Source organism: Lutjanus erythropterus, chromosome 2 (genome assembly GCF_056507025.1).
Source record: "Lutjanus erythropterus isolate fLutEry1 chromosome 2, fLutEry1.hap2, whole genome shotgun sequence".
NCBI classification, from domain to species: domain Eukaryota; kingdom Metazoa; phylum Chordata; class Actinopteri; order Lutjaniformes; family Lutjanidae; genus Lutjanus; species Lutjanus erythropterus.
Genome location: NC_139318.1, coordinates 45,736,197 through 45,763,400, shown reverse-complemented (window position 1 = coordinate 45,763,400; position 27,204 = coordinate 45,736,197). Strand labels below are relative to the sequence as shown.

The following is a 27,204-nucleotide window of genomic DNA, read 5'->3' as shown; positions in this document are numbered from 1 at the left end:
GGTACTTATTTTTCACTGTAATGTCATTTATCCCCCTGAAGTCTATACAAGGGCGCAGGGTTTTGTCTTTCTTTTCAACAAAGAAAAAACCCGCTCCCACTGGGGAAGAGGAAGGGCGGATTAACCCCGCAGCTAACGAGTCTGTGATGTACTGCTCCATGGACTCTCTTTCAGGCTTGGACAAATTGTACAGTTTTTGAGATGGAAATGGGGCTCCAGGGAGCAGTTCAATGGCACAGTCATAGGGACGGTGTGGGGGAAGAGAAAGCGCTTTGTCCTTGCTAAAAACCTCCTGAAGATCATGGTACATGGGGGGAATGGAGGACAAGTCAATAGGTTCGGTAGGCACAGGTGGCGAGGAGGCACTGGAGGGAATGGCAGAGTGAAGACAATGGGAATGACAGAACGTACTCCAATTGGTAATGGCCGAGGCGGACCAGTCAATATGGGGGTTGTGCAACTTTAACCAGGGGAGCCCCAGAACCAGAGGTGAAGTGGGAGAGGGAATGACTAACAGCGAAATTACTTCCTGATGATTACCAGAGAGCAGCAGGGTCACAGGGGCAGTACGGTGGGTGACACTAGCCAGTAATTGTCCACTCAGGGTGAGAACGTTCCTAGGCTCAGGGAGAGGCTCAATAGGAAGGTTCGCTTGACTACACAGTTCAGAGTCAATAAAATTGTCATCAGCTCCACTATCGACCAGTGCCTGCAGTGGTATCGTGTTATGTGGGAGTCTGAGCATACCTTGTAGTTGAACTCGGGTGGAGGGAGAGGAGGAAGAGATAGTACGGCTCACCAGCGCCCCCTCCGTGGCTGATGAGCCTCCCCTTTTGGCAGTTGAGGACAGGTGGCGAGGAAGTGGCCAGGCTGACCACAGTAGATGCATAGCCGGTGCAGTAATCGGCGCTCCCGTTCTGCGGGAGACAGTCTGGCTCGACCCAACTGCATGGACTCCTCTTCGTTAGGGACGGAGGAAAAACCCGCACGAGGAGCGGGGGCAGGCACGGGGGTGAGGTCCCGGGGAATCCCGCGTTGCGGAGTGGACACCGGAGGGTAGTTGGAAACCACAGGAGGAGGGGCGCCCTGTCTCCCTATTCTCTCCCTGCATCTCTCACGTAGCCGGTTATCGAGTCTAATGGCTAATGAGATTAATTCGTCAAGAGACTGGGTCTCGTCTCGTGCTGCCAATTCGTCCTTAATATTATCAGCTAATCCCAAGAGAAAAACACTTTGTAATGCGCGCTCATCCCAGCCGCTTTCGGCTGCCAAAATGCGGAAGTCGATAGCGTACTGGGAGACTGGCGCTGAACCCTGGCGGAGGGAAAGGAGCCGGCTGCTGGCTTCTTTCCCTTGGACCGGGTGATCAAAAACCTTGCGCATCTCATTTACAAAAGAGGAATAAGACTGAGTTACCGCCGAATTAGTGGAGATAGCCAAAGCCCAGGAGGCAGCCCGATCTGTTAACAAACTCATAATGAAGGCAATTTTCGATCTATCTGTGGCGTAAGTCTGGGATTGCTGTTCAAACACTAAAGTACACTGAAGCAAGAACTGACTACATGCCCCTAAATCTCCCGAATACCTGACCGGGGTGGGGATGTATGGTTCCCGGGAGAGGACGGGTGGAGGAGCCGGAGTCGCCAAGGAGGGAGCCGAGGAAGGAGGAAGATTCCCAGGAGGAGCCAAACTGGGGATCTGACTGACGGCCTGATCCATGCGGCTGCCGAGCTGGGATACGCTGGTCACCAGGGTCTGGAGAACGCCTTGGATCTCGTGGATGGCTTCCCCCATCTGGCCAACACGTGCTCCTTGAGAGGATAGCGCCTGCCGTAATTTATCTGTCTCCGCGGGGTCCATGATTTGGCCGGACTATTCTGTTAGGTTCAGAGTTTGGCCAGGACCCCAGACGCAGAGAGCGAGATAAAAGCAGTTTTCAAAGAGTTTATTGTTTCACAAAAGAGCAAAAAACAACGGAAGGCGAGGGCAGGTGCTGGACGCGGTCGGCTGGCTGGCGCAGCGGGGTCGACAGGAGGGGAACCGTGCTGGCGTAGGTTCAGGAGCACGAGTGCTGCACCCACGGTCGGAAGAGGAACTGAAGGCTGCACAAAAACACTGTTGATTAGAATCACGAAGGAAAAAACACCAAAGATCCACTAGAAAGCTTGCTGCGCTACATTACCGACAACGACTGAATAGTCCGGCACAGGAGTGGAGACTAGGCCAAGCTCATATACCCGGGGAAGTGCACTGATGAGAGCCAGGTGCGTCTCATTATGCTGAGCCAGCCAATGACCGCCGCCGCTGCCACACACACTGCCCTGGAAGGAAAGGGGAGGGGGGAAAAAGGGAAACAAGGAAACCCGAAACACCAAAAACACCAAAACAAATCCAAAAAACTCAACAACCATGACACAGATGTTGATATCCAGCTGTGGTCAGCACTTCTTCACTGCCGTACATGGACTGAAGGTCAGTCCTGATCACAGTCTCCTCTGTTGTATTTGACCTTGTTATATGTTGGTATATATGTGGTTAATAAGTGAAGATTTCTGCATCACCAAATGAAAATGAGTTCCAGCACAAACTGATTCTTCCACACAGTTGATCTTGTTGTTAGAAATATGAGCACATACTAACTACCAGGTGTAACTGTGGAGTCGCTGATTGAACCAACTGACAAAACTAGTTTGATACAGAAAACACAACATATGAGCTGCTGAGTGAGTAGAAGAGGTCAGAGAAAATGATGAGACATGACACTGGTGTCAAATGAGTTCAAGTGTGAAAGCTTCACTTGTCAAACTATGATGAGTGATAATGACAACATGAATCATCAAACATCATCACAGATTTTAACTCACTCTGACTGAACATACATGAAATGTTCAACACATGGAAAAACTTTATCTTCTTCAATTATTTTATTTATTAAACTGAACTCAAACTAGAAACTAAATGACAAACAACAACAACAAATGATATGATCAGTTTTCTGTTCTGGCAGCATGAGACTGATCATATGTGTCTAATATGAGTTTATCACTGAGACTCAGTTAAAACCTGATAACACAATGACTGCACACACTTTTAAAACCTTAATTTCATATTTAGTAACAAGTTTTTGTATTATTTTAGTTTAACAGAAATTATTGTCTAATTATTATCCTACATGTTATTTTCTGTTTCTTTCTGTTCCACTTAAACACACTTTAATTCTCATTTACAGGCAGAGAAGAAAATGAACAAAAACATAAAAATGTTAAATTTATAATCCTGTAATTGTTCTTTATAACTGATGTGTCACTTGTTGTCTGTTTACTCTGTGTTCACAGGTCCAGAGCCGCCTGAAGGTGAGATTATTACTTATTTTATACTTGTATTCGAGTCATTTTAATATATATGTATTGTTTCCAAAAATCTTAATGTCTTTAGACTGAACACAAAGTAAATCATGATGAAGAAATCTGCAGAAGTTGAAAATGTTTGAAACTGAGTGAAAACTTGACTCTGATCCTGAGACTCTGAGACTCCACTTCATGAATCTACAGAGATCAGAGGAAGAATGAGAGCAGAGGTTCACAAAGTGCAGGATTTAATGTTAAACATCATTATGAGACCAAATCACTAATCTGTTTTCCTGTGTGTCCCTCCATCAAACACTCGCTTCATAAACTGTCAGTCAGTCATCAAAACTTTGTGAACCTCTGATCTGAAGGGAAACAACAGAAAGAACTGGAGAATTTAATGAAGTTAAATTAGTAACATGAACAAACCCAGGAACAGATTTATAAATGACTGCTGTGAGCTGAACCTGAGGATCAACATGAAAACTGAAGCTGACAATAATATTCTTTTTATTATTGATTGATCCGTTGATTATTTTCTTGATTAATTAATTAGTTGTTTGGTCCAGAAAATGGTGAAAAAATGTCGATCAGTGTTTCATAAAGTCCAAGACGACGTCCTGAAATGTCTTTTGTCCAGAACCTAAAAATATTCAGTTTACTGTCAGAGGAAAGAAACCAGAAAATATTTACATTTAAGAAGCTGAAATCATCAAGAGTTTTGTCTTTTTCTCTTAAAAATGACTCAAATCAATTGATCAGTTATTGAATCAGTTGGCAATGAATTTAATAGTTGACAACTAATCAATTAATCATCACAGCTTTAATGAAAACATGAAGACGAGGACGATTTAGAGACTGAAGTCATTAGAATCAGAGACATTTCTGTTCCACAAGTGAAAAGAAAAAATGTTGTGAAAGTGAAGAATTATTGTTCCACATGTTCCACCAAAATCCAGCGAGGCTCTCTGAAGGTTTGATTATCTGTAGTTGTATAGATTAGATAGAGAACTTTATTGATCCCAATGAGAAAGTGCAGCAGCAAAGTTCCACATGAATCACATAAGAAACAACATAAAGACACTGTCACAGGCCGACTGTGAGACTGAGACACAAACAGGAGACACACAAACAAACACATGTTCTCAATGTGGAAAGTCAGTAGAAAACTCTTCACTTTTATCAACTTCATCATTTACTTTAAATGCAGTTTTGAAATGAACAGATTAAAAACTTCTGTGTCTCAGTTCTCATTCAGTCGAAGCTTCAAGTTTCCAACATTAATTATCTTTTTATAATTGTAGTAATTCTGACTGTTAAACCAACAGAAACTGATGAGAGAATTTATTTGAATTTTATGATGAAGGATGAATTCAAATTCAGAAATAATGACCAAAACTGTTGTTTCACAACAAAATAAAAGATCAAGCTCTTAAATAGTTTCCAAAAATAAAATATAGATTCTGTTTGTTGGCTAAAACAGAATAATTATATAATGTTATATTATTTATAAATGTATTTGGAGAACTCTGAAACTGTATCTTAGTCTGAATGTTTGTTGTCAAATATGTGACTGTGTTCAAGAATCTCTAAATATTCTTTATATCCTTTTATTAATGAGTTTAAAGTCTATTTATCTTTACTGAGTGTAAACAGGCTGAAATCAACTTTCTTCTCCAGGAAATGAAGCAACAACCTCACAAATAAAAACTCTCAACTTCTCTCAACACAGAAAAACACAAAAAAAGTCTGAACGTCCCTCAACTTTTTGCAGAATTAGTTCTGTTACAAAATGATCTTAAACATTATTATCTGAGGTCTGAAAAGTGTTTTCTCTTACATTGAAATAATACAAAAACTGTTTATTTTATAACTCAGTTTGATATTATTTTAGATCAATAAAAATTATTGTTGACTTATTATCCTACATGTTATTTTCTGTTTCTTTCTGTTCCTCATGTTCCTCTTAAACACACTTTAATCCTCATTTACAAGCAGAGAAGAAATGAACAAAAACATCACAATATTACATTTATTATCCTGTAATTGTTCTTTATAACTGATGTGTCACTTTCTGTCTGTTTACTCTGTGTTCACAGGTCCAGAGCCAAGCAAAGGTGAGATTATTACTTATTTTATACTTGTATTCGAGTCATTTTAATATATATGTATTGTTTCCAAAAATCTTAATGTCTTTAGACTGAACACAAAGTAAATTATGATGAAGAAATCTGCAGAAGTTGAAAATGTTTGAAACTGAGTGAAAACTTGACTCTGATCCTGAGACTCTGAGACTCCACTTCATGAATCTACAGAGATCAGAGGAAGAATGAGAGCAGAGGTTCACAAAGTGCAGGATTTAATGTTAAACATCATTATGAGACCAAATCACTAATCTGTCTTCCTGTGTGTCCCTCCATCAAACACTCGCTTCATAAACTGTCAGTCAGTCATCAAAACTTTGTGAACCTCTGATCTGAAGGGAAACAACAGAAAGAACTGGAGAATTTAATGAACTTAAATGAGTAACATGAACAAACCCAGGAACAGATTTATAAATGACTGCTGTGAGCTGAACCTGAGGATCAACATGAAAACTGAAGCTGCCAATAATATTCTTTTTATTATTGATTGATCCGTTGATTATTTTCTTGATTATTTAATTAGTTGTTTGGTCCATAAAATGTAAGAAAATGGTGAAAAAATGTCGATCAATGTTTCATAAAGTCCAAGACGACGTCCTGAAATGTCTTTTGTCCAGAACCTAAAAATATTCTGTTTACTGTCAGAGAGGAAAGAAAACAGAAAATATTTACATTTAAGAAGCTGAAATCATCAAGAGTTTTGTCTTTTTTTCTCAAGAAAAAAAATACTCAAAGCAATTAATTAGTTGTCAAAGTGGTTTATAAATTTATTAATAGTTGACAACTAATCAATTAATCATCACAGCTTTAATGAAAACATGAAGACGAGGACGATTTAGAGACTGAAGTCATTAGAATCAGAGACATTTCTGTTCCACAAGTGAAAAGAAAAAATGTTGTGAAAGTGAAGAATTATTGTTCCACATGTTCCACCAAAATCCAGCGAGGCTCTCTGAAGGTTTGATTATCTGTAGTTGTATAGATTAGATAGAGAACTTTATTGATCCCAATGAGAAAGTGCAGCAGCAAAGTTCCACATGAATCACATAAGAAACAACATAAAGACACTGTCACAGGCCGACTGTGAGACTGAGACACAAACAGGAGACACACAAACAAACACATGTTCTCAATGTGGAAAGTCAGTAGAAAACTCTTTACTTTTATCAACTTCATCATTTACTTTAAATGCAGTTTTGAAATGAACAGATTAAAAACTTCTGTGTCTCAGTTCTCATTCAGTCGAAGCTTCAAGTTTCCAACATTAATTATCTTTTTATAATTGTAGTAATTCTGACTGTTAAACCAACAGAAACTGATGAGAGAATTTATTTGAATTTTATGATGAAGGATGAATTCAGATTCAGAAATAATGACCAAAACTGTTGTTTCACAACAAAATAAATGATCAAACTCTTAAACAGATTCCAAAATAAGATAAAGATTCCACTTGATGGTTAAAAAAGAATAATTATATAATGTTGAAGAAGAATCTCTAAATATTCATTAGATATGTAAATGTGTAAAAAAGAAGTACAAGTAAAAGTCCACTTGAGTAAAAGTACACAAGTATCAGAGTTACTCATGTTTTGTTGTAATATCAAAGTATTTAGTTACTATATATGTCTGATAAATGTAGGAGAGTAAAAAGTAAAAACAAAAATACCAGAAGAAGTATAAAGTAGGGTTAAATGTAAATACTCATGTAGTGTCCATCAGATTTGTAGTTTTCCAGCTCAGTGAATCAAAGTTATCTGAGCTGCATGTTAAGATGAAAGGATGGACAGACAGATGGACTGTATTGATGACAGATTGAGAAATTCCTGAAACTGTGATAAAGTAAAGACGTGTTTCTAAGACGTAATCCAGAGTCCATGGTGTCCTGGGCTCAGTGTGTAGAGAACCTCGGCTGTAGACAGATTGTCACACACATTTGCAGATGTCAGACACAGCAGCAGTTTAACAACAGTCACATGTAAACAGGCTGAAGTGGAGGTGGCAGGACAGTGATTCAAACAGTCTTCATACTGATGAGCAGCACGTCTCAGAAACAGGACCATGCTACAACATCACCCTCCTCACTACTGTGAGCAAAACCAAAACCAACCTCTGAGCTGTGAAGACAAGCAGGAGGAAACTGGACATAAGATCCAAGCTGACATCACTGTTCCTGCTGAGATTCATCCCAGTGGGGTTTGAATCTGCAGGAACATCAACACCTTTAGTTGTTCTTTGTGTGGACTGTGAGCTCCAATCTGCTGTTTATCATCTGCACTTACATTCTCACTCTGACACCAACTTTATCTTCTCTGTTTCTGGGTTCCCCATAGGATGGACTGTTGGTGTGGTTGTTCTTGTTCTTGGTCTTCTTCTAGCTGTGATACTGTGCATATGCTGTAAGAAAGGTAAGTTTGAATAATTTATTTTATCAACATATTCATGATGAACAGACAACACAACACATTCTTTATGTTTCTCATGTTTAGAGTCTTGACAGATGTTTTATTTTCTCATTAATCATTCTGTTCATATTTACAACCAGATTATGATGAAATCATTTGGGATTTTCTGAAATATAACTTTGTGAATTAGAAGTGTCGGGGTCCAACCACAGTACGTGTGAGTCACGATCACCTTCTCAAACCCAACATGTATTTGTATTTTTTATTTGTATTATTTTATAGTAAATATTTTTTTTATATTTTTATTGTATTATTGTATTGTATATTTTTTTGTATTTGTATTTATATGACAGTATCGTCTCTTCAAGAGCTAAAATGCGAAGACAACATCAACACAAAACACAAAATTGTTTAATCATTTTAATATTTTGTTCAGTTGTTGGTTGAAGGACAGACGTTGTTGATTAGTTTGAAGGCTTTTCTCCACAGTCAAGTCAAATTTTACTGGTAAGAGAAATACTGACTGTGTTTAGTTGTTCAACAAGCTGTTTGACTGTTTGACTGTTTGACTGTTTGACTTGTCCTCAACTGCTCCCGTTGCCATCATGTCACGGAGCGATACTGTGAAAACCACACCCACCGGGAGAATAAAGTATAAATAATTTATAGTACTACCACTACTAATAATAATAATAATAAATAAATAAATAAAGTAGGAGAGAGAAAAAAAATCTAATGAAAAAAGGGGGGGATAATAATAGTAGTCAAAAAAGGGGGAATCATCAAATTAATTAATTAATTAAGTAATTTAAAAAAATACATATGCATACATATGGAATACAAAGAAGACAATTCAAGATGATCCAGGCCTGCACAGAATCGATCAGCAGTGATCGCCGCACAATGCATGCTGGTTAGATTTGTACCCGACTTGATCCCGACTTGCTCTGATGTCACGCACACGTGGGCAACGGTAAGCTCACGAGATCGAGGCGGCTGCAGTTCGTAGAACCAGGCGCCGCAGTCACTCTCCGCTGACTACAAGCGCCTGGCTGTCACCTGATTGATGAGCTGACAGGCTCTGATTGGCTCTTCATTTTGACAACAAACACCACGTTGTATATAATACTACTTTACTAACTGTAATATTTAACGCTGGATATATTATTCTGAAGTTGTGCGATGAAGTTTTAATCTGTCAACAAGCAGATATCTTGTGGCATTTTGAAGTTTTTTTTATATGTGACTTATCAGAAGAACAGTTTCAAAGTGCTGATGTGATGTCAGTGTCTCTTCCTGTATTTTCTCTTAAATCTGCTGGAAACTGTCCGACTTGACTGCAATTTTTTGTCTCCACCTCCTGCTGCGACCGCCTGATCTCGTTTAGTCTCCAGGCGAGATGCAGTTCATCTTGAACTCACCTAATGAGATTACCTGAGTTACCTTAATATACACTGCTCAAAAAAATTAAAGGAACACTTTTTAATCAGAGTATAGAATCAAGTCAGTTAAACTTCTGGAATATGGATCTTGTCAGTTAAGTAGCAGAGGGGGTTGTTAATGAGTTTCAGCTGCTTTGGTCTGACATTTTTTCCCTCCTCATCTTTTCTGACTGTTTTTCACTAGTTTTGCATTTGACTAGGGTCAGTGTCACTACTGGTAGCATGAAGTGATACTTGGACCCTGCAGAGGTTGCACAGGCAGTCCAACTCCTCCAGGATGGCACATCAATGCGTGCCATTGCCAGAAGGTTTGCTGTGTCTCCAAGCACAGTCTCAAGAGCATGGAGGAGATTCCAGGAGACAGGCAGATACTGTAGGAGAGCTGGACAGGGCCGTAGATGGTCCTTAACGCATCAACAGGACCGGTGTCTACTCCTTTGTGCAAGGAGGAACAGGATGAGCACTGCCAGAGCCCTACAGAATGACCTCCAGCAGGCCACTGGTGTGAATGTCTCTGACCAAACAATCAGAAACAGACTTCATGAGGGTGGCCTGAGGGCCCGATGTCCTCTAGTGGGTCCTGTGCTCACTGCCCGGCACTGTGGAGCTCGATTGGCATTTGCCATAGAACACCAGAATTGGCAGGCCTGCTACTGGCACCCTGTGCTTTTCAGAGATGAGAGCAGGTTCACCCTGAGCACATGTGACAGACGTGAAAGGGTCTGGAGAAGCCGTGGAGAACATTATGCTGCCTGTAACATTGTTCAGCATGACCGGTTTGGTGGTGGGTCAGTGATGGTCTGGGGAGGCATATCCATGGAGGGACGCACAGACCTCTACAGGCTAGACAACGGGACCCTGACTGCCATTTGGTATCGGTATTGGGATGAAATCCTTGAACCCATTGTCAGACCCTACGCTGGTGCAGTGGGTCCTGGGTTCCTCCTGGTGCACGACAATGCTCGGCCTCATGTGGTGAGAGTATGCAGGCAGTTCCTGGAGGATGAAGGAATTGATAGCATTCACTGGCCCCCAAGCTTGCCTGACCTAAATTCAATAGAACACCTCTGGGACATTATGTTTCTGTCCATCCGACGCCACCAGGTTGCACCTTACACTGTCCAGGAGCTCAGTGAGGCCCTGGTCCAGATCTGGGAGGAGATAACCCAGGACACCATATGTAATCTCATTAGGAGCATGCCCCGACATTGTCAGGCATGCATACAAGCACGCGGGGGCCATACAAACTACTGAGTAAAATTTTGAGTTGCTGCAATCAAATTTAAGCAAAACAGACTAGCCCGCTGCATCATTTTTTTCACTTTGATTTTCAGGGTGTCTTTGAATTCAGCCCTCTGTAGGTTGATAATTTTCATTTCCATCAAACAGTGTGGCATCCTTCTGTTCCTAACACATTACACAGTCCATATCAGTATAGATATGCAGCATGTTTTTTTAAGCATTGAGATCTGATGTGTTCATGAGGTGGGGGTGGGGGGCAGATGCTAGACCCAACCATCAGAGAGTAGACCTGAGGCCCTGTTGTGGCAGTGATGTAACAGAGGCGGGCCGAGACCCCCAAACCCAAGAGATCTGGAATTAGAATATAATAGGAGAGAATGGTGAGGCTGGTTAGTGGGCAACAACCAGACCCTCAGTTGGGGGTCTGCCCATATTATTCAGCACTTTTTTCCCCTCTCCTTTCTCTCTCTCTTTTTTTTTTTGACATCTTTATTTTAATTTTTAGTTATTTATTAGAGATGCACCAATCGACCAGTTAGAGACCAGAACCCTGACTGGTGACCGGCCGGTCAGCGCCACATATCGGATTCTGTGCCCATCATTGCTGTGCATGATGGTCACGTCAGGCCTGCAGCACACATTAACTGTAATGTCACACCCACCACAGCGCTGATCACAGCAGCACACACTCAGACACTCAGACAGGAAGACAGGAAGTCAGTGTCAGCGACAGACTCCAAGAACAGGATAAAGAGAAGACTGACAGTCTACAACGAGACAGAGCAGCTGACGGTGTCACCAAACAGCAGCTTCTAGCTCTTCATGCTAATGTTAGCCAGCAGCAGACTGCTGTTCACAGACTGACAGTTAAAATCTCACCTCCTATTCTGGCTGAAGAATAAACAACCTGTGTTGATGTGTCTCCTCAAACATTTTCTCATCGACTCGTTTAACTAATTCAGCAAAGTTTTACTGCAGCAAACTGTTGCACCGCGTCCTTTTCCGGTTTGTTTACATCTGCTTCCACAGGAGATCACGTGAAATTACATCCCACGAAATCTCGCAAGATCGCATTCCTTCTAGTACTATTATATTATATTAATAATATTAATATAATGATATAATAAGGCCTGGCTGTCATCTCAACCACTTTTGGAGAGAATATGTAAGTTATTTAACAGTCAGTGTTTTATTTTGAACATCCAATTCAAAATGTTTGTAAATGCTGTCGATTATAGTTCTTAGAAAGACTGAAAATCAGAATCGGCAGGTCAGCCCTTAAAAAAAATTGGAAATCAGAATCAGCCAAGAAAATTGAATGCATCACTATTTATTTCTTTTTGTTTTTATTATTATTTTTATAGAGATATTATTATTTGGTCGTTGATTTGTGTGTGTGTGTTCGTGTGTGTGTTGTTTCATTGTGTGTATTTGAGGGTTAAGTAAAGAAAAGAAAGGAAGATGAGGGAAGACGATAAATAAACAAATAAATAAATAAAATAAGGGATTTTTTTACAGATATATAAATGGGTAACTATGTGACAACATATACAGAAATAATAATAATAATTAACAGTCTTATGAATACATTATTAGGGAAAAGATGTAATATAGGAATAAATCAGGGAGGAGAAGAAAAAAAGGAAGGAGGGGCAGAGAGAGAGGAGAAACACAATGTATACATTGAGAAGTAAAGATAATGATGATTGGTGATAACTTGGAGGTATAAGGGGGCAGATGCTAGAAAGAGAGTTTAGAGAGGAGGTTGGTAAGTGATAATTTAGGAGGGAAGGGAATGAACGAGGGGGTGACAATAAAATAAAATAAAATTTAAAAAGATTAGAAACAAACAAAAAAAGGGACATGACCATAGCAACAGTTATATCAGCAATAATAAGGGCTGCCCCCCTTATTCATAATAGAGACTGTAAATTCAGAAGGATATGGACAGATGAATACAGTGTTGAGAAAGTTCACTTTCTACATGAACTAGTTCAAAGTTCAGTTCACAAATTTTAAAATGAACTAGTTCATAGTTCTTTTTTTTTCAATATTTTGCTGCGAGCTATTCTTTTTTTTTTCAAAATTATTGCTATAGCCCATATAGAACCACATACAGCAATTATTTTATCAGTTTTAACACAGAAACTATGCATCAGATATCATCTTCGTATCCAATTTTGAATCCTTATCCAACCAGGGTTTACATGGATGGCTGCAACCCCTTAATTAAGTTTATGAAAGCTGGGCTTTCCACCTTACTCAAAAGCTGCAGGTCTCCGACAATATACTGCAAAACCAGGTTGTCCAGCTGCGGCTGGGAGATGACAACTGCGCCGCTACTGTATGCAGTTAATGGGATTTGGGTCGAGGATTGAGGTGTTTGAGTTCAATGTGCCATTTCAGGTTTGCTGTTGATGTAACTGATGTGCAGAGTTGCTTTTTGAAACCCGGCGGGCAAAGTTTGCACAAGAAAGTAAGATTTTTCCCAGTGGAATCCTCACCGACCTCATAAAACTGTTTTCAGTGACCATACGAAGAGTCTGAGTAGTAGTGCTGCTAGTACATGTTGCTGTTGTTGTCGCCTCCATGCTGCTTTGTGTTTTGATGACGCATGCGGCGGTGCGACACTGTGGTGGCTGGTGTTGCCAGATTGGGTGTTTTTTCCGTTACATATTAAGGCCTGTTTACGGTGTGTTTTAGCCGGGTTTTCACCTGGAAGGCTCTATGGAAATCTGGCACCCTATTGAATGAAGTTAAATTGAGAGAGCGTGCCGTTCACAGACATCAGAGTGAACGCGTTCACAGTAACGTTCATCAGGTAGAAATACTGTACATTCAGTTCACGTTCGCCCAAAATATGAACGAGTTCATGAACTTTCGTTCATTGAACGCGTTCAGGCACAACACTGGATGAATAATTAATTAATCAATTAATGTTTATGTCTGTATGGAAAGAAATGATTATGATCGCGGGGTCCTGTTGTGATGTACGTGGCTTTGGTTTATTGATCGTATTATTAAAGTTGAGATAGGTGCAGAATATATCCCAGGTTTCATTATAGGCTGATAAATCATTGTTTTTATGAGCAGTTATTCTTTCTATTGAGATGTTTTCTGTAAGAGAGTTGCACCAGTGGTTGATGTGAATGTATTTTTTGGATTTCCAGTTTTGGAAGATTATTTTCTTGGTGACAGAGAAATGAGCAGTGGGTTGTAGTATTTGGTTGGGGGAGTTCCTTGTGCAGTATTTCCCAGCAGACAAAGTGATGAGGACAATGGGACTCTGCGGCCCAAGATGATGGAGAGATTCTCAGAGACTGCTGTCCAAAAGGAGTGAACTGGTTGACAGACCCAAGTGTCATGCACATAATCATCTGTGCTCCCCAGTGTGCAGTGTGAGCAGGTGTCTGTGTCTGCCAATCCCGTTTTAAACGTTTTACTCTGAGTGACGTGGGTTCTGTGGTTTTATATTGTATAAGTTGCAATTGTTTTTATTGATTTGTATCCAGAAGTCAGGGTTGGGAGAGACAGACAAGTCATTTTCCCATTTTGTGATTGGGAGACTTATGGAAGTGTCTGAGATGGAAGTCTATAAAGTTTTGATGTGATTTTTTTTTTAATTTGTGATTTCCATAATGTCCTTGTTTAGTTTAGATGGTTGTAGCAGGTTGTTAGTTCTATCCATTTTTGACTTGATTATGGATTTTAATTGTTGGTAGTGGAGGAACTGATCTCTCCCAATCCCGTACTCCTGGATTAAAGTATTGAAAGATATGAACTGGTTGTATTGAAACAGGTGATGTAGATGAGTGATTCCTTTTTGTTGCCATGATGGAAAGAAAACAGGGGTGTTGTGCACTTGGAAGTCTGGGTTATGCCAAATTGGGGTGTATCTACATGGTACAAGTGATGATTTAGTGATTTTGTTGGCTTTCCACCAGGCTGCCAGACTTGTGTGAATTGTAATATTCTGATAATACTTAATTTTCTTGATTGACTGCAGTAGGAAGGGAAGGCCTGCAATTGAGGTTGTTCTGCATTGATTTTGTTCTATCTCTAGCCATGGATTATTGTAATTGTGCTTGTTTGTCCATTAATTTATTTAAATTTGTAGTTGATTTGACAGGAAGTAGTGGAGAAAGTTTGGTGCCTCTAAGCCACCTTGTGGTTTTCTATTTTGTCATGTTGAAAGTGAGGTTCTGGGTGTTTTTTGTTGTTCCAATAAAATTGAGTTTTTAATGAGTCTAGTGTTTTAAACCATTTATCAGTGACAGTGGTGGGAATCATAGAAAACAGGTACTTAATCTGAGGTAAGGTTTTCATTTTGACTGTAGCTGTTCATCCTATAAGAGTGAGTGGGAGCTTGGTCCAGCATTTGAACTCATCTTCTATTTTTTGAGCAATGGGGGGGTGTAGTTGAGGTTGAATAACTCTGACAGCCTGGAGAAAATGTTAATTCCTAAATATTTTGTCTGAGAAGATGAGGTTATCATGCATGGAACAGGTCTGTAAGTCCAGAATTGTTTCTTTCATCAATTTGTTCTCTTCTGCGACAGTGTGCATCTGATCAGTGAGTGTTTTTACGGAGGTCTGTAGGTCCTGGTTTGTTTTTTGAAGAGATATAATGATGCTGTGAGTGAATTCCAGGCTTCATTAACTTTCTTCGTGTAACGGAACGAGCTGATTGAGTTTTTGGTTAATGCTGGCCAAAAGACTAACCTCGATTTCAGTGTTTTGAAGATCATCAGTATCTGTAGAAGAGTCCTTTTTTCTTTTGAGGGGGTTCAGAGCGTCCAGAACGTCCATGTTGTTTTGACGGTGGTAGTAGTGGTCAATAAAAGCTTCCAAGTCCGTTATGTCCTCCACTGTTGGGTTCATTTGTTCCGAGTTGTTAGTGGTGAATGAGCTCTGGATGCGGTCTGATCCGGGGTGTAGTTTTATGTCTTAAAATGAACTTTGTTTTATTTTGCTGCTGTTGTGCGTCTTAGCAGCTGGGCGTCGCCATGTTGGATCTCACCTCTGTGGTCTGAGTCTCGCGATGTTTCTCGGTCACACTGCCACTGCCATTCGCTCATATATCATAAGTCCTAAACATAACAACCTGATTATTTTGACTGAAGTAGGTGGCTCTTGATCGCTCCACTTTTTGCGGAAGAAGAGTCAAATGATGCAAGAAACGCCTCTTTTTATGTGAGCGCACACAGAGTCTGAAGACAAAAGCAAGTTAATAACCACCGTCGTGATACCCGTTATCTCTGACTGGGGTTTTAGGTTTTGTCGAGCTGCTCATGCAAAGAAAGCCTGGTGGTGTTGAGCTTCCTTCGTAGTCCAGCCTTCAGGTAATTAGGAATAAAATTTAAAGTTGAGTTCAGGTTTCTAAGAAATCATTTAATCCAATTTATCTTGAGAGTCTTGTTAAAGGTGGGAAGATCAAGGAAGTTCAGGCCACCATTTTATTAGGAATTCATTAGTGCTGATTTTCTAATATCATGTAATTTGTTTTCCCACACAAAAAAGGCATGTTGTCAAAGGAAGTCTGTGTGTTTACATCTAAAGGTAAAGCTGCAGATGTAAGTCAGGATATGTCCTCTACTTTGGTTCACAAAATTCTTCCTCTGAGGAAAAAATCTCTCTGAAGGACTAGAAAATGTCTTAATTTTATCAATGATGATTGGTACTTATGAAGCATCCTTTAAAAACAAAGTTATATCGACTTAGTGTTCAGTGTGCCGAGTTTAATGTAGTCAGAGAGTAATTGAATACAAATCAAATCACAAACCAGTCTCATGTGTAAATGTGCCGCCAACTTCAGATAGTTTGTCAAATCTGAGACGTCTTTTAAATCAGTCTAATAAACAGTCACATGTTTCAGTTTTTCCCAGTTTGAGAAATTGCTGATATCTGATGTGATTATGTTGTTTTTCCTTTCAGATTGTAGTTTCACAAAAGACAGATGGGAGGAAAACATTGGAGGTGAGTCCTGATTGTTGTTGTGTCACTTCCTGCCTCTCATAGATTCATTAATAGAACTGAGTGTTACAATCACTAATCCCTCATTGTGAGTGTGTGAATTGGCTCCACAGGTCTGATGTCAGTCAGAAAAACTTCAATCTTAATTCAAACTGAAGATAATTAAATGTGTCTGAATCACTGTGCTGAACTGACTGGGATCATTCTTCTGTGTGTTGGACTGATTACACATCACTTACAAACCAGAGACTTTTACAATAAAGAAACATGTTTTTACTTTCTGTGAATTTAAATGAAACAGACAAGAAGGTTTTTAAAATGTAACAACGGTGACTAGAAATTGTATTTTATTGCATTTTCAACAAGTGTGTGACACGTCTGGATGAGTAATATGGGTTATCAATAATATCTATATATTTTTAGACTATTCAGTGATATATAATATATATCTTGATATACACATTTCTCTAAAATAACATACCATAAATTCTCAGATACTGCAAACATGATGATCATATAGAATATGATGTATTAGGGCTGAGTGATACAGACAAAAACAAATAACACAATATATTTGAACAAATACCTTCATTGATATTATCAGGATGATTATTGGTGTTTTCATGAAATATTAACACAGTGAGATTTTTGATCAATAATCATCAGTAATGTGGATATAAAGGTTTAACACAGATAATAGAAGAGCTTGAACAGTCTGGTAAGTTTAGACAATTAAATCTGTTAACTGTAATTCAGCCTTTAAAACCAGGAAAAGACAAAACTTCTGACACATCAAGATATAAAGATATCTCAAATCATAATATCAGTATAATATTAATATATTGCTCAGCCTTAGTTCCACCTAAAACATGAGTTACCTGCACTAAAATCAATGCAGTATATTGATCAGTGTGTATTTTATCTTTAATGATTCTTTGACATGTGTTAAATATGTAAGTATATAATGTTAAATGTTGAGGTGCCGTTTTATTTCATTAATAATAATTTTATTGACATTCATTCATTTTCAAAACTGAGTTACAAAATGCTGTAGATGAAACAGAGCAAAGTAATAAAAGAATATTTAAACAAAGTTTCAGTTAGAAAAGTACGGAGCCCCTAAAGTGTCATGAAGAAAAAAAAAACTATATTGTGCGCACGAGATACTAAATCGAGCACACGTTTAAGCTAAATCGTGCGCACGAGACGGCCAATATGACTCTTACTTCTTCTTTTTTAACTTTTAGGCCATTTTCTTGGCACTTTGTAAACATCCATCGATATCCATGATGCCCACTTAATGAATGTTATTCATTTTGTTGTTGTGTATTATTTGTTTTGTTTGGGAAATGCTATGTTCATGTTGTGAGAAAGTAACCTGAATTTGGGTCAAAGTAGATAACTGCAGTGGCGGCTTTGTTTCAGTGGGTGGCAGTGTGAGACCGTTGTTTGCACTGGTCTGTGGCCAGGACCGTTGCTCTGCTGGTTTCCTCATAGCAACAGAGGATCCAGTTGAGTCCAGTCGCATCTCCCTGCCTCATCATTGTTCCCTGCATTACAGGACACACACATATAACTGTTCATGGGTGCCGCAGCCCGTTACCCGTAACACATGCATCTTCCCCGGACCCTGTAATTGTTCCTGGATGAAGTCAATAACACGGCCTAAATCTGCATAGTCCTTCCGTCGGCTGAGCCTATTGTTCCTCAGTATGCGCAGCAAAGTTCTCCTGCTGATGATTATCCTATGTCTCCTGGCAAGAGCAACAAGAATGTCATTATATGACATTTCGAGGTGAAAATAAAAGTTAATTAGCTGAGTTGTGTGTTGTGTGTTACTGTGAACATCTAAAGTGGTCACTACCGAGAGCCGTATGCATGGACAAGTCAAAGCTGGGAAATAATTGTATCTCGAGCGAACGTTTTAATATCTCGAGCGCAGGTTTTAGTATCTCGTGCGCTCGATATAGTATCTCGAGCACACGTTTTAGTATCTCGTGCGCACGATTTAGCTTAAACGTGTGCTCGATTTAGTATCTCGTGCGCTCGATATATATATATTTTTCTCCATGACACTTTAGGGGCTCCGTAGAAAAGCAAGTATTTAAAATAAATTTATAATAATCACTTTATTTGTTGTAAAAATAAAGTACACTCTGATGAAATCTCTCACAAGCTTTTAATACAAGGAGTTACACACCACTGAAGACTCTGTGTTTCATATTTTATGCCACATTATTTATTACAACAAGCAAAACATTTCATGATTTATTTTAAAGACAATGTTTGTTCCTCCATATTTAGAAGATTTGTCCAAACCTCAGTCACATTACAACATGTGACTGAGACATGTACTTTTCTGTTTCTCTCTGTTCCTGTTTTTCTCTTAAACATGCTGTAATCCACATACAAGAGATGTGATGAAGGAAAATCATCACAATATAACATGTAAAATGTCCCTGTTTGTTCTCTGTGTTCACAGGTGACAGTTAATTAATCAAACAAAAAGGACAAACAAAACTGTCACAAACACACTGAACCAAAAAATAAATACAAATGAACAAAAAGGTTCCAAAACAACAAGAACAAAATTACATCTATGCAAGAATCATCACTTTTATTCCTGTTTTTTTAATCCTGATTTACAAGCAGATGAAGGATGAACAAAAAATCCAGGTATTATGTGTCTAATCATGTAAATGTTCTTTATAAGTTACAGTTTCTATTATGTTCACAGGTGAAACTTCAGAGCTGACTGTCATGACATTTAAAACAGATGACAGGATCCTGCTGCTGTGTGTTGTTTTTGGTGCTTTTCCAAAACCTAAAGTCGAGTGGCAGGACAGTTCTGGAAAAATCCTTCCTGCTGAAGAACCACAGATCACAGAGAGAGGAGGCCGCTACTACATGATCCTCGAAACTACTGTGAAGGAGACAGGAAAATATCGCTGTGTCGTCAAACAGGAGGGAATCAACCATCAGGTTTCTGAAGAGATCTCTGTGAAAATCCCTGGTGAGATTCTTCATATTTGTGATTTAATCTTTAAATAATTTGAAAACATTTAATGTGTTCAGACTGAACACAAAGTGAATCAGCTCAAAGAAAACTGATGAAGACACGTCATGTCGAAAATGTTTCAAAATGAGTGAAAAATTTAATTTATAAAAATGTGACACTGGTTCATCATCAACAGTCAAATTCACAGGATTAAATAAACCACATTAATGTTTCTGTTCAATCTGATCAAGAGACCAAAATTATCACCAACCACCAAACAAATGTTGATAAAATATTAAAGTAACTGACAGATTTGTTTCACTCATCAGTTAAAAACACAACATTAATCTATTGAGTTTCTGGTAAAATCTGAATATTCACTAAATATTTAAATATTTATAAATTAATTTTTAACAAATGATATGATCAGTTTTCTGTTCTGGCAGCATGAGACTGATCATATGTGTCTAATATGAGTTTATCACTGAGACTCAGTTAAAACCTGATAACACAATGACTGCACACACTTTTAAAACCTGAACATTTTAATAATTTAGTTTTATAGAAAAGATTGTTTTACTTATCCCTCATGTTATTTTCTGTTTCTTTCTGTTCCTCATGTTTCTCTTAAACACACTTTAATCCTCATTTACAGGCAGAGAAGAAAATGAACAGAAACATTAAAATATTAAATTTATTTTATCATTGTTCTTTATAACTGATGTGTCACTTTTTGTCTGTTTACTCAGTGTTCACAGGTGCAGAGCTAAGCCAAGGTGAGATTATTCCTCGTCTTATTGTTGTTGATTATTTTCTTGATCAATTCATTGTTCAGTCTATAAAATGTCAGAAAATGGTGAAAAATGTTGATCAGTGTTTCCTAAAGTCCAAGACGACGTCCTCTAATATCTTGTTTTGTCCTGAACCCAAAAATATTCTGTTTACTGTGAGAGAGGAGAGAAGAAACCAGAAAATATTTATATTTAAGAAGCTGAAATCAGAAAACTTTGACCTTTTTTCTCAAAAAAAGAAATGGCTCAAACCAATTAATTAGTCATCAGTGTAGTTAAAGATTGATTTTATAGTTCGATCGATTAATCATCACAGCTTTAATGAAAACATGAAGACGAGGACGATTTAGAGACTGAAGTCATTAGAATCAGAGACATTTCTGTTCCACAAGTGAAAAGAAAAAATGTTGTGAAAGTGAAGAATTATTGTTCCACATGTTCCACCAAAATCCAGCGAGGCTCTCTGAAGGTTTGATTATCTGTAGTTGTATAGATTAGATAGAGAACTTTATTAATCCCAATGAGAAAGTGCAGCAGCAAAGTTCCACATGAATCACATAAGAAACAACATAAAGACACTGTCACAGGCCGACTGTGAGACTGAGACACAAACAGGAGACACACAAACAAACACATGTTCTCAATGTGGAAAGTCAGTAGTGTCGGGAGTGGATGAGTGAAAATGTGCCGCTGGATGTTTTGCTGTAAAAACAAAGAAAAGGAAAGCAAAGACACGACACAGAGGTGTCCAGGTGTGTCCATGCTGCTGATGAACCTCCCAACAGGTCTGCAGCCCTGGAGACAGAAAGCACAGCAACAGCAGAGTCGACCAATCAGAGGAGCCCAAACAACACTCAGACATGGAGAGAAGATTTTAGTCAGTCAGGATTTTATCATTTTATTGAACTGAACTAGAAACTGAAGTGAAAGTAAAAACTAGGAGCAGACTTTAACTCTAAATATATACAGAGATAGTTCCTGGAAATAATCTGATACCATGGAGGCACATAAAGGATTTGAACTGGAGTTTTTACTGGACAGTTTAAACTTAGAATTAATACCACTGTATTACAGATATACAAATATTGATATGAATGTTTATTTAGTTGTTTGTTTGTTTCATATGGACAAACAGAAAAAGAAAAGACATGTAGGAAATATAAAAGTGTGTGAGGATGGACAGAAACCTGAAAAGGATTATATGAAGATCAAAAAAAGACTCAAAAGTTAAAATGCAAACAATACAAAATCATTTTAATAAAAGTGTTGAGATTTTCATGTATAAAATGTGTTCAATTATAGTTTAAAAAAAATCTAATCTACATAGTTAAAAATACAAAGCTTCTTTCCACTGCTTGAGATGGACGTTGTGAGTTTAGAATAATTTGTTCTGTTAGAAAATAATCTTAAAATATTATTTGAAATATGTTTTCTAAGATCTGAACAGTTTTCTCTGTCACTCTAAAGTAATATAGTCACACTGTGTTGCTGTTATGATGTTTATATAAGTTGATCATATGTTTTGTGACACAAGAGGTTCAGGAGCTTTTATGAGTTTATGATTCAGATTTTATAATACCTTGTTATATTAGTTTTATATAATAGAAATTATTGTTGACATGTCAGACAACAAATTTTATGTGAAATCATTTCAAGACAACAAAAATTGTTGTGTTAAATTCTTTCTGTTCCTCTATTTTTTGTTTAGATCCTCAGTTTCCACAAAGTGTCGCTAGTCTTCCTGGAGTCACACAAAAACAAGAAGAATAAAAAAGACATCAGTTTAAAATCACACTGTATCAATAAAACTAATAAATGCAATATAAACCAAATATTAAGATAAAAAAAACAGTGAAGTGACACACATGAAACAATAAATAGTAGCAATGTTTAATGTCAGCAAAAACAAAACTGTCACAAACACACTGAACCAAAAAATAAATAAAAATGAACAAAAAGGTTCCAAAACAACAAGAACAAAATTATATTGATGCAAGAATCATCACTTTTATTCCTGTTTTTTTAATCCTCATTTAAAAGCAGATGAAGGATGAACAAAAAATCCAAGTATTATGTGTCTAATCATGTAAATGTTCTTTATAAGTTAAAGTTTCTATTATGTTCACAGGTGAAGCTTCAAAGCTGACTGTCATGAAATTTAAAACAAAAGACGGGATGTTGCTGCAGTGTGACGTTCAAGGAGCTTCTCCGAAACCTAAACTAGTGTGGCAGGACAGTTCTGGAAACATCCTTCCTGCTAAAGAACTACAGGTCACAGAGAGAGGAGGCATCTACGACATCATCCTCCATACTTTTGTGACCAAGACAGGAAAATATCGCTGTGTCATCAAACAGGAGGAAATCGGCCATCAGATTGATGCTGAGATCTTCGTGTTCATCCCTGGTGAGATTCTTTCTAGTCATCAAAATTTTTGTCTAGTTCTCATCCTACATGTTATTTTCTGTTTCTCTATGTTCCTCTTTTTTTCATTAACAAAGAAAAAAGGTTCATGCTGCCACTAACAATATTTTGGAAACTCTTATCAAAGTACTTTATTGATTACTTTAATAGTTGACAACTAATCAATTAATCATCGGTGCTTTAATGAAAACATGAAGACGAGGACGATTTAGAGACTGAAGTCATTAGAATCAGAGACATTTCTGTTCCACAAGCGAAAAGAAAAAATGTTGTGAAAGTGAAGAATTATTGTTCCACATGTTCCACCAAAATCCAGCGAGGCTCTCTGAAGGTTTGATTATCTGTAGTTGTATAGATTAGATAGAGAACTTTATTGATCCCAATGAGAAAGTGCAGCAGCAAAGTTCCACATGAATCACATAAGAAACAACATAAAGACACTGTCACAGGCCGACTGTGAGACTGAGACACAAACAGGAGACACACAAACAAACACATGTTCTCAATGTGGAAAGTCAGTAGAAAACTCTTTACTTTTATCAACTTCATCATTTACTTTAAATGCAGTTTTGAAATGAACAGATTAAAAACTTCTGTGTCTCAGTTCTCATTCAGTCGAAGCTTCAAGTTTCCAACATTAATTATCTTTTTATAATTGTAGTAATTCTGACTGTTAAACCAACAGAAACTGATGAGAGAATTTATTTGAATTTTATGATGAAGGAAGAATTCAAATTCAGAAATAATGACCAAAACTGTTGTTTCACAACAAAATAAATGATCAAACTCTTAAACAGTTTCCAAAATAAGATAAAGATTCCACTTGATGGTTAAAAAAGAATAATTATATAATGTTGAAGAAGAATCTCTAAATATTCATTAGATATGTAAATGTGTAAAAAAAAGAAGTACAAGTAAAAGTCCACTTGAGTAAAAGTACACAAGTATCAGAGTTACTCATGTTTTGTTGTAATATCAAAGTAATTAGTTACTATATATGTCTGATAAATGTAGGAGAGTAAAAAGTAAAAACAAAAATACCAGAAGAAGTATAAAGTAGGGTTAAATGTAAATACTCATGTAAAGTCCATCAGATTTGTAGTTTTCCAGCTCAGTGAATCAAAGTTATCTGAGCTGCATGTTAAGATGAAAGGATGGACAGACAGATGGACTGTATTGATGACAGATTGATAAATTCCTGAAACTGTGATAAAGTAAAGACGTGTTTCTAAGACGTAATCCAGAGTCCATGGTGTCCTGGGCTCAGTGTGTAGAGAACCTCGGCTGTAGACAGATTGTCACACACATTTGCAGATGTCAGACACAGCAGCAGTTTAACAACAGTCACATGTAAACAGGCTGAAGTGGAGGTGGCAGGACAGTGATTCAAACAGTCTTCATACTGATGAGCAGCACGTCTCAGAAACAGGACCATGCTACAACATCACCCTCCTCACTACTGTGAGCAAAACCAAAACCAACCTCTGAGCTGTGAAGACAAGCAGGAGGAAACTGGACATAAGATCCAAGCTGACATCACTGTTCCTGCTGAGATTCATCCCAGTGGGGTTTGAATCTGCAGGAACATCAACACCTTTAGTTGTTCTTTGTGTGGACTGTGAGCTCCAATCTGCTGTTTATCATCTGCACTTACATTCTCACTCTGACACTAACTTTATCTTCTCTGTTTCTGTTTTAAATAATTTATTTCATTAACATATTCATGATAAATAAACACATTCTTTATGTTTCTCATGTTTAGAGTCTTGACAGATGTTTTATTTTCTCATTAGGATCAAGTCATTTTGGGATTTTCTTGAATAAAACTGTTTTCTTTCCTGCAGATTCACAGACGGAGAGAAAAGGAAATCAAGAGGAACTAATCGAGCTGAACAGGAACAATGATACAAGTGGAGTGTAGAAGTTAAATCTTTTAAAAGTCAATCTGAGTTTTAAACTCTGCTGGATTTTTTCTGCTCTTCACTTATTTCAGTCAGTTTAAGTGTTAAACCTGGTTTTAAGGTTAAAGTTAAACTTAGTTTCAGGTTGAGGTTTGGATTCTGGTTGTGTTGAGGCAGACAGTTGTGATGCTGAAAATGAAGGTTGTTTCAGTGATTAATATGCATGAAGCTCATCCTGCTTTCATATGGAAACTGTCCCGTCACCACGACAACAATCTGTCCCTCAACTTAACCAAGTGTCTTCATATACTGTCCTCAGAATGAGATCACCTGTCAACATCATGGACAGTAAGACAACAGCACAGCTGCCCCCTGAAATACTGAGCTAACTAACAATAAATATATAAAAATATAGAGTCATTACCATTATCTCACAGCACTCAGTGTTTAATAAATCAAAACATGTGCAAATAGTGTCCAAGGAAAAATTCAGGACACAATAAATCAAAGAAAAAAAGACATGAGGACGTCATGATTGAATATAATGAGTGATTTAGCAGAATGGTCCAACATCCATGTAAATATTCAGTGTGGTGATGAGGTCGGTTCTGTTCAGGTACTTTGATTTTATCACACAGATTGGAGTTAACAAGGTGACAACAGAAGAGAACAAGTGGCCTTTAATGCTGACAGAACTGATTATTAATCAATCATTCTGTTCAATGACTATTCAATCAATAGTTTGTCTTGAATTCTGATTCAACTCTTGTTCAACTTTAAGAGAAAAGTTATTGACTAAACATATTTTTGCTTTTATTATGCCTCTGCCCGCCGAAGGTGCCGGTCCAGAGGCAGTTTACTGTTCTCCGGCCGTACGTGAGTCCATAAATCCGTCCGGCCGTCACAGATTTTTGTTTGCGCGATAACTTTTGAACGGGTGGACAGATTTGCACCAAATCTTGTGTGCTAAGACTTTATAACAGGTACATGAACTGATTAAATTTTGGAGACCAACGCTTTCGAGATGGCCGCAAGATGGCCGCCTGACAGACCTGCCTCTAAAAACACACTTATGCCAATAACTTGGTCAATTTTAAAGCTTTTTTTATATTTGACTTTGATATATTTTTGAATAACTATGTTGGATACTATTAGGTAATAAAGGTAATAACTCTTTCCTTGCAATCTTTTCTCATCAAGTGTATACTCATCAGTCAGTAGAGCCATAATTCTCAAACTCCTGGGACACTTGCAAATAGGATTTATAACGAATCAATGGTTTCAATCAGGTGTAGGAAACACAAAAAGTCACAGTTGTATGAAACTGTTGCAGGCGGAGGCATCAGAATCTGCAGTACAGTGGGACTAAATGACACTCGGCTCAAACAGGCAGAAAAGTGCATTTAAAAAAAAAAAGAAAGAACAGCGAATCTTTCCAGAAATGGAAGAAATGACCTGTTTTTTTGTTTTTGTTTGTTTTTTAAAGATAATCCACAGACCTTGTTGTGAGCGGTTTTATGTTTGAACTACTTTCATTTTTACTAGAAAAAAAAAAAAACAGGACCTGTTACTGTACAGGAAGTTACATCCTTAGTTTGTGTCTTAAATTGTCTTTGTGTTTTAAAAGTTAATTTGTCATCAATCCAGAGGCCAAAGTTTTCATAATGAGGGACTTTTTCAATCAAAGTACATCTGAAGTGCAGATTTGAAGCCTGTTGTTGATTTGTTTACCTCCAGAGAAAAACATAAACTCAGTTTTATCTGTATTTCAGACACGTTGAATGTTTTGAAGTTCACATTGTGACGTATTAAATGATCATTGAAGATGATCAGTGGATGATTGAATAAATACAAAAACATCAGACTTCACTGAACCAAAGACAGCTGTTACACTGGAGAATAATGTCATTATTCTGCAGCTGAAGTCAAATATAATGTGACTTGATTTTTAATTGTGTGTTTATATTTTCAGATTATTTGGGAAACGCCTGTCTTGTTTATTTCTTAAGGTAAACTGAGTTAAAACTAAACCAGTGAATCCTCCCTTCATGAAGGTTTAATGTTCAGTGAACCTAATAATCTGGACACTGAGTGTTTCCTCTTGTTTCCTGTGATATTAAAGCTTCATGTGTGTTTATGTTGTTAACTGATTATATTCTTGTATCTTGTCATTTCAGGCAGCGCTGAATCATTTTTATACTTTTATAAGCTTGAATAAAACATTTAAAACTTTTCATTGTCACTGTGTTTTTATGTTTCTGTGTTCAAACTTTGATAAAAGAAATAAAAATGATTTTACTTTATTGGCTGGATTTTCAGACGATCCCTGTTTTGTAACAGTTGTTTTTTAAATAAAGATTTCTAGAGGATCAGAAACACTTTGAATGAAACAACATAGAAGATAAATCAACTTTACAACAAAACTTCTAACAAACAGTTTATCACACTAACAGCTGCATGAATGATAATTATAGCTGAACATTAATCACATAAATCATTTTGATCCTGATGATGCAGAAAGATTTTACATCTATTTAATATT

General features: G+C 37.7%; 1 protein-coding gene across 1 annotated transcript in view; it reads left to right on the top strand.

The window, feature by feature from the left end:
* The window catches only part of LOC146332302 (butyrophilin-like protein 2), a 43,642-nt gene extending 16,746 nt beyond the window's left edge, over nucleotides 1-26,896 (top strand). The window contains exons 6-13 of the mRNA XM_084741279.1: nucleotides 3,336-3,353; nucleotides 5,447-5,464; nucleotides 7,822-7,896; nucleotides 16,512-16,553; nucleotides 19,288-19,563; nucleotides 20,298-20,324; nucleotides 22,468-22,743; nucleotides 24,606-26,896. Of these exons, the coding sequence (XP_084597405.1) occupies nucleotides 3,336-3,353; nucleotides 5,447-5,464; nucleotides 7,822-7,896; nucleotides 16,512-16,553; nucleotides 19,288-19,563; nucleotides 20,298-20,324; nucleotides 22,468-22,743; nucleotides 24,606-24,682 (809 nt within the window). The 3' untranslated portion in view covers nucleotides 24,683-26,896. The remainder of the gene's footprint in view (nucleotides 1-3,335; nucleotides 3,354-5,446; nucleotides 5,465-7,821; nucleotides 7,897-16,511; nucleotides 16,554-19,287; nucleotides 19,564-20,297; nucleotides 20,325-22,467; nucleotides 22,744-24,605) is intronic.
* Nucleotides 26,897-27,204: the final 308 nt, after the last annotated feature.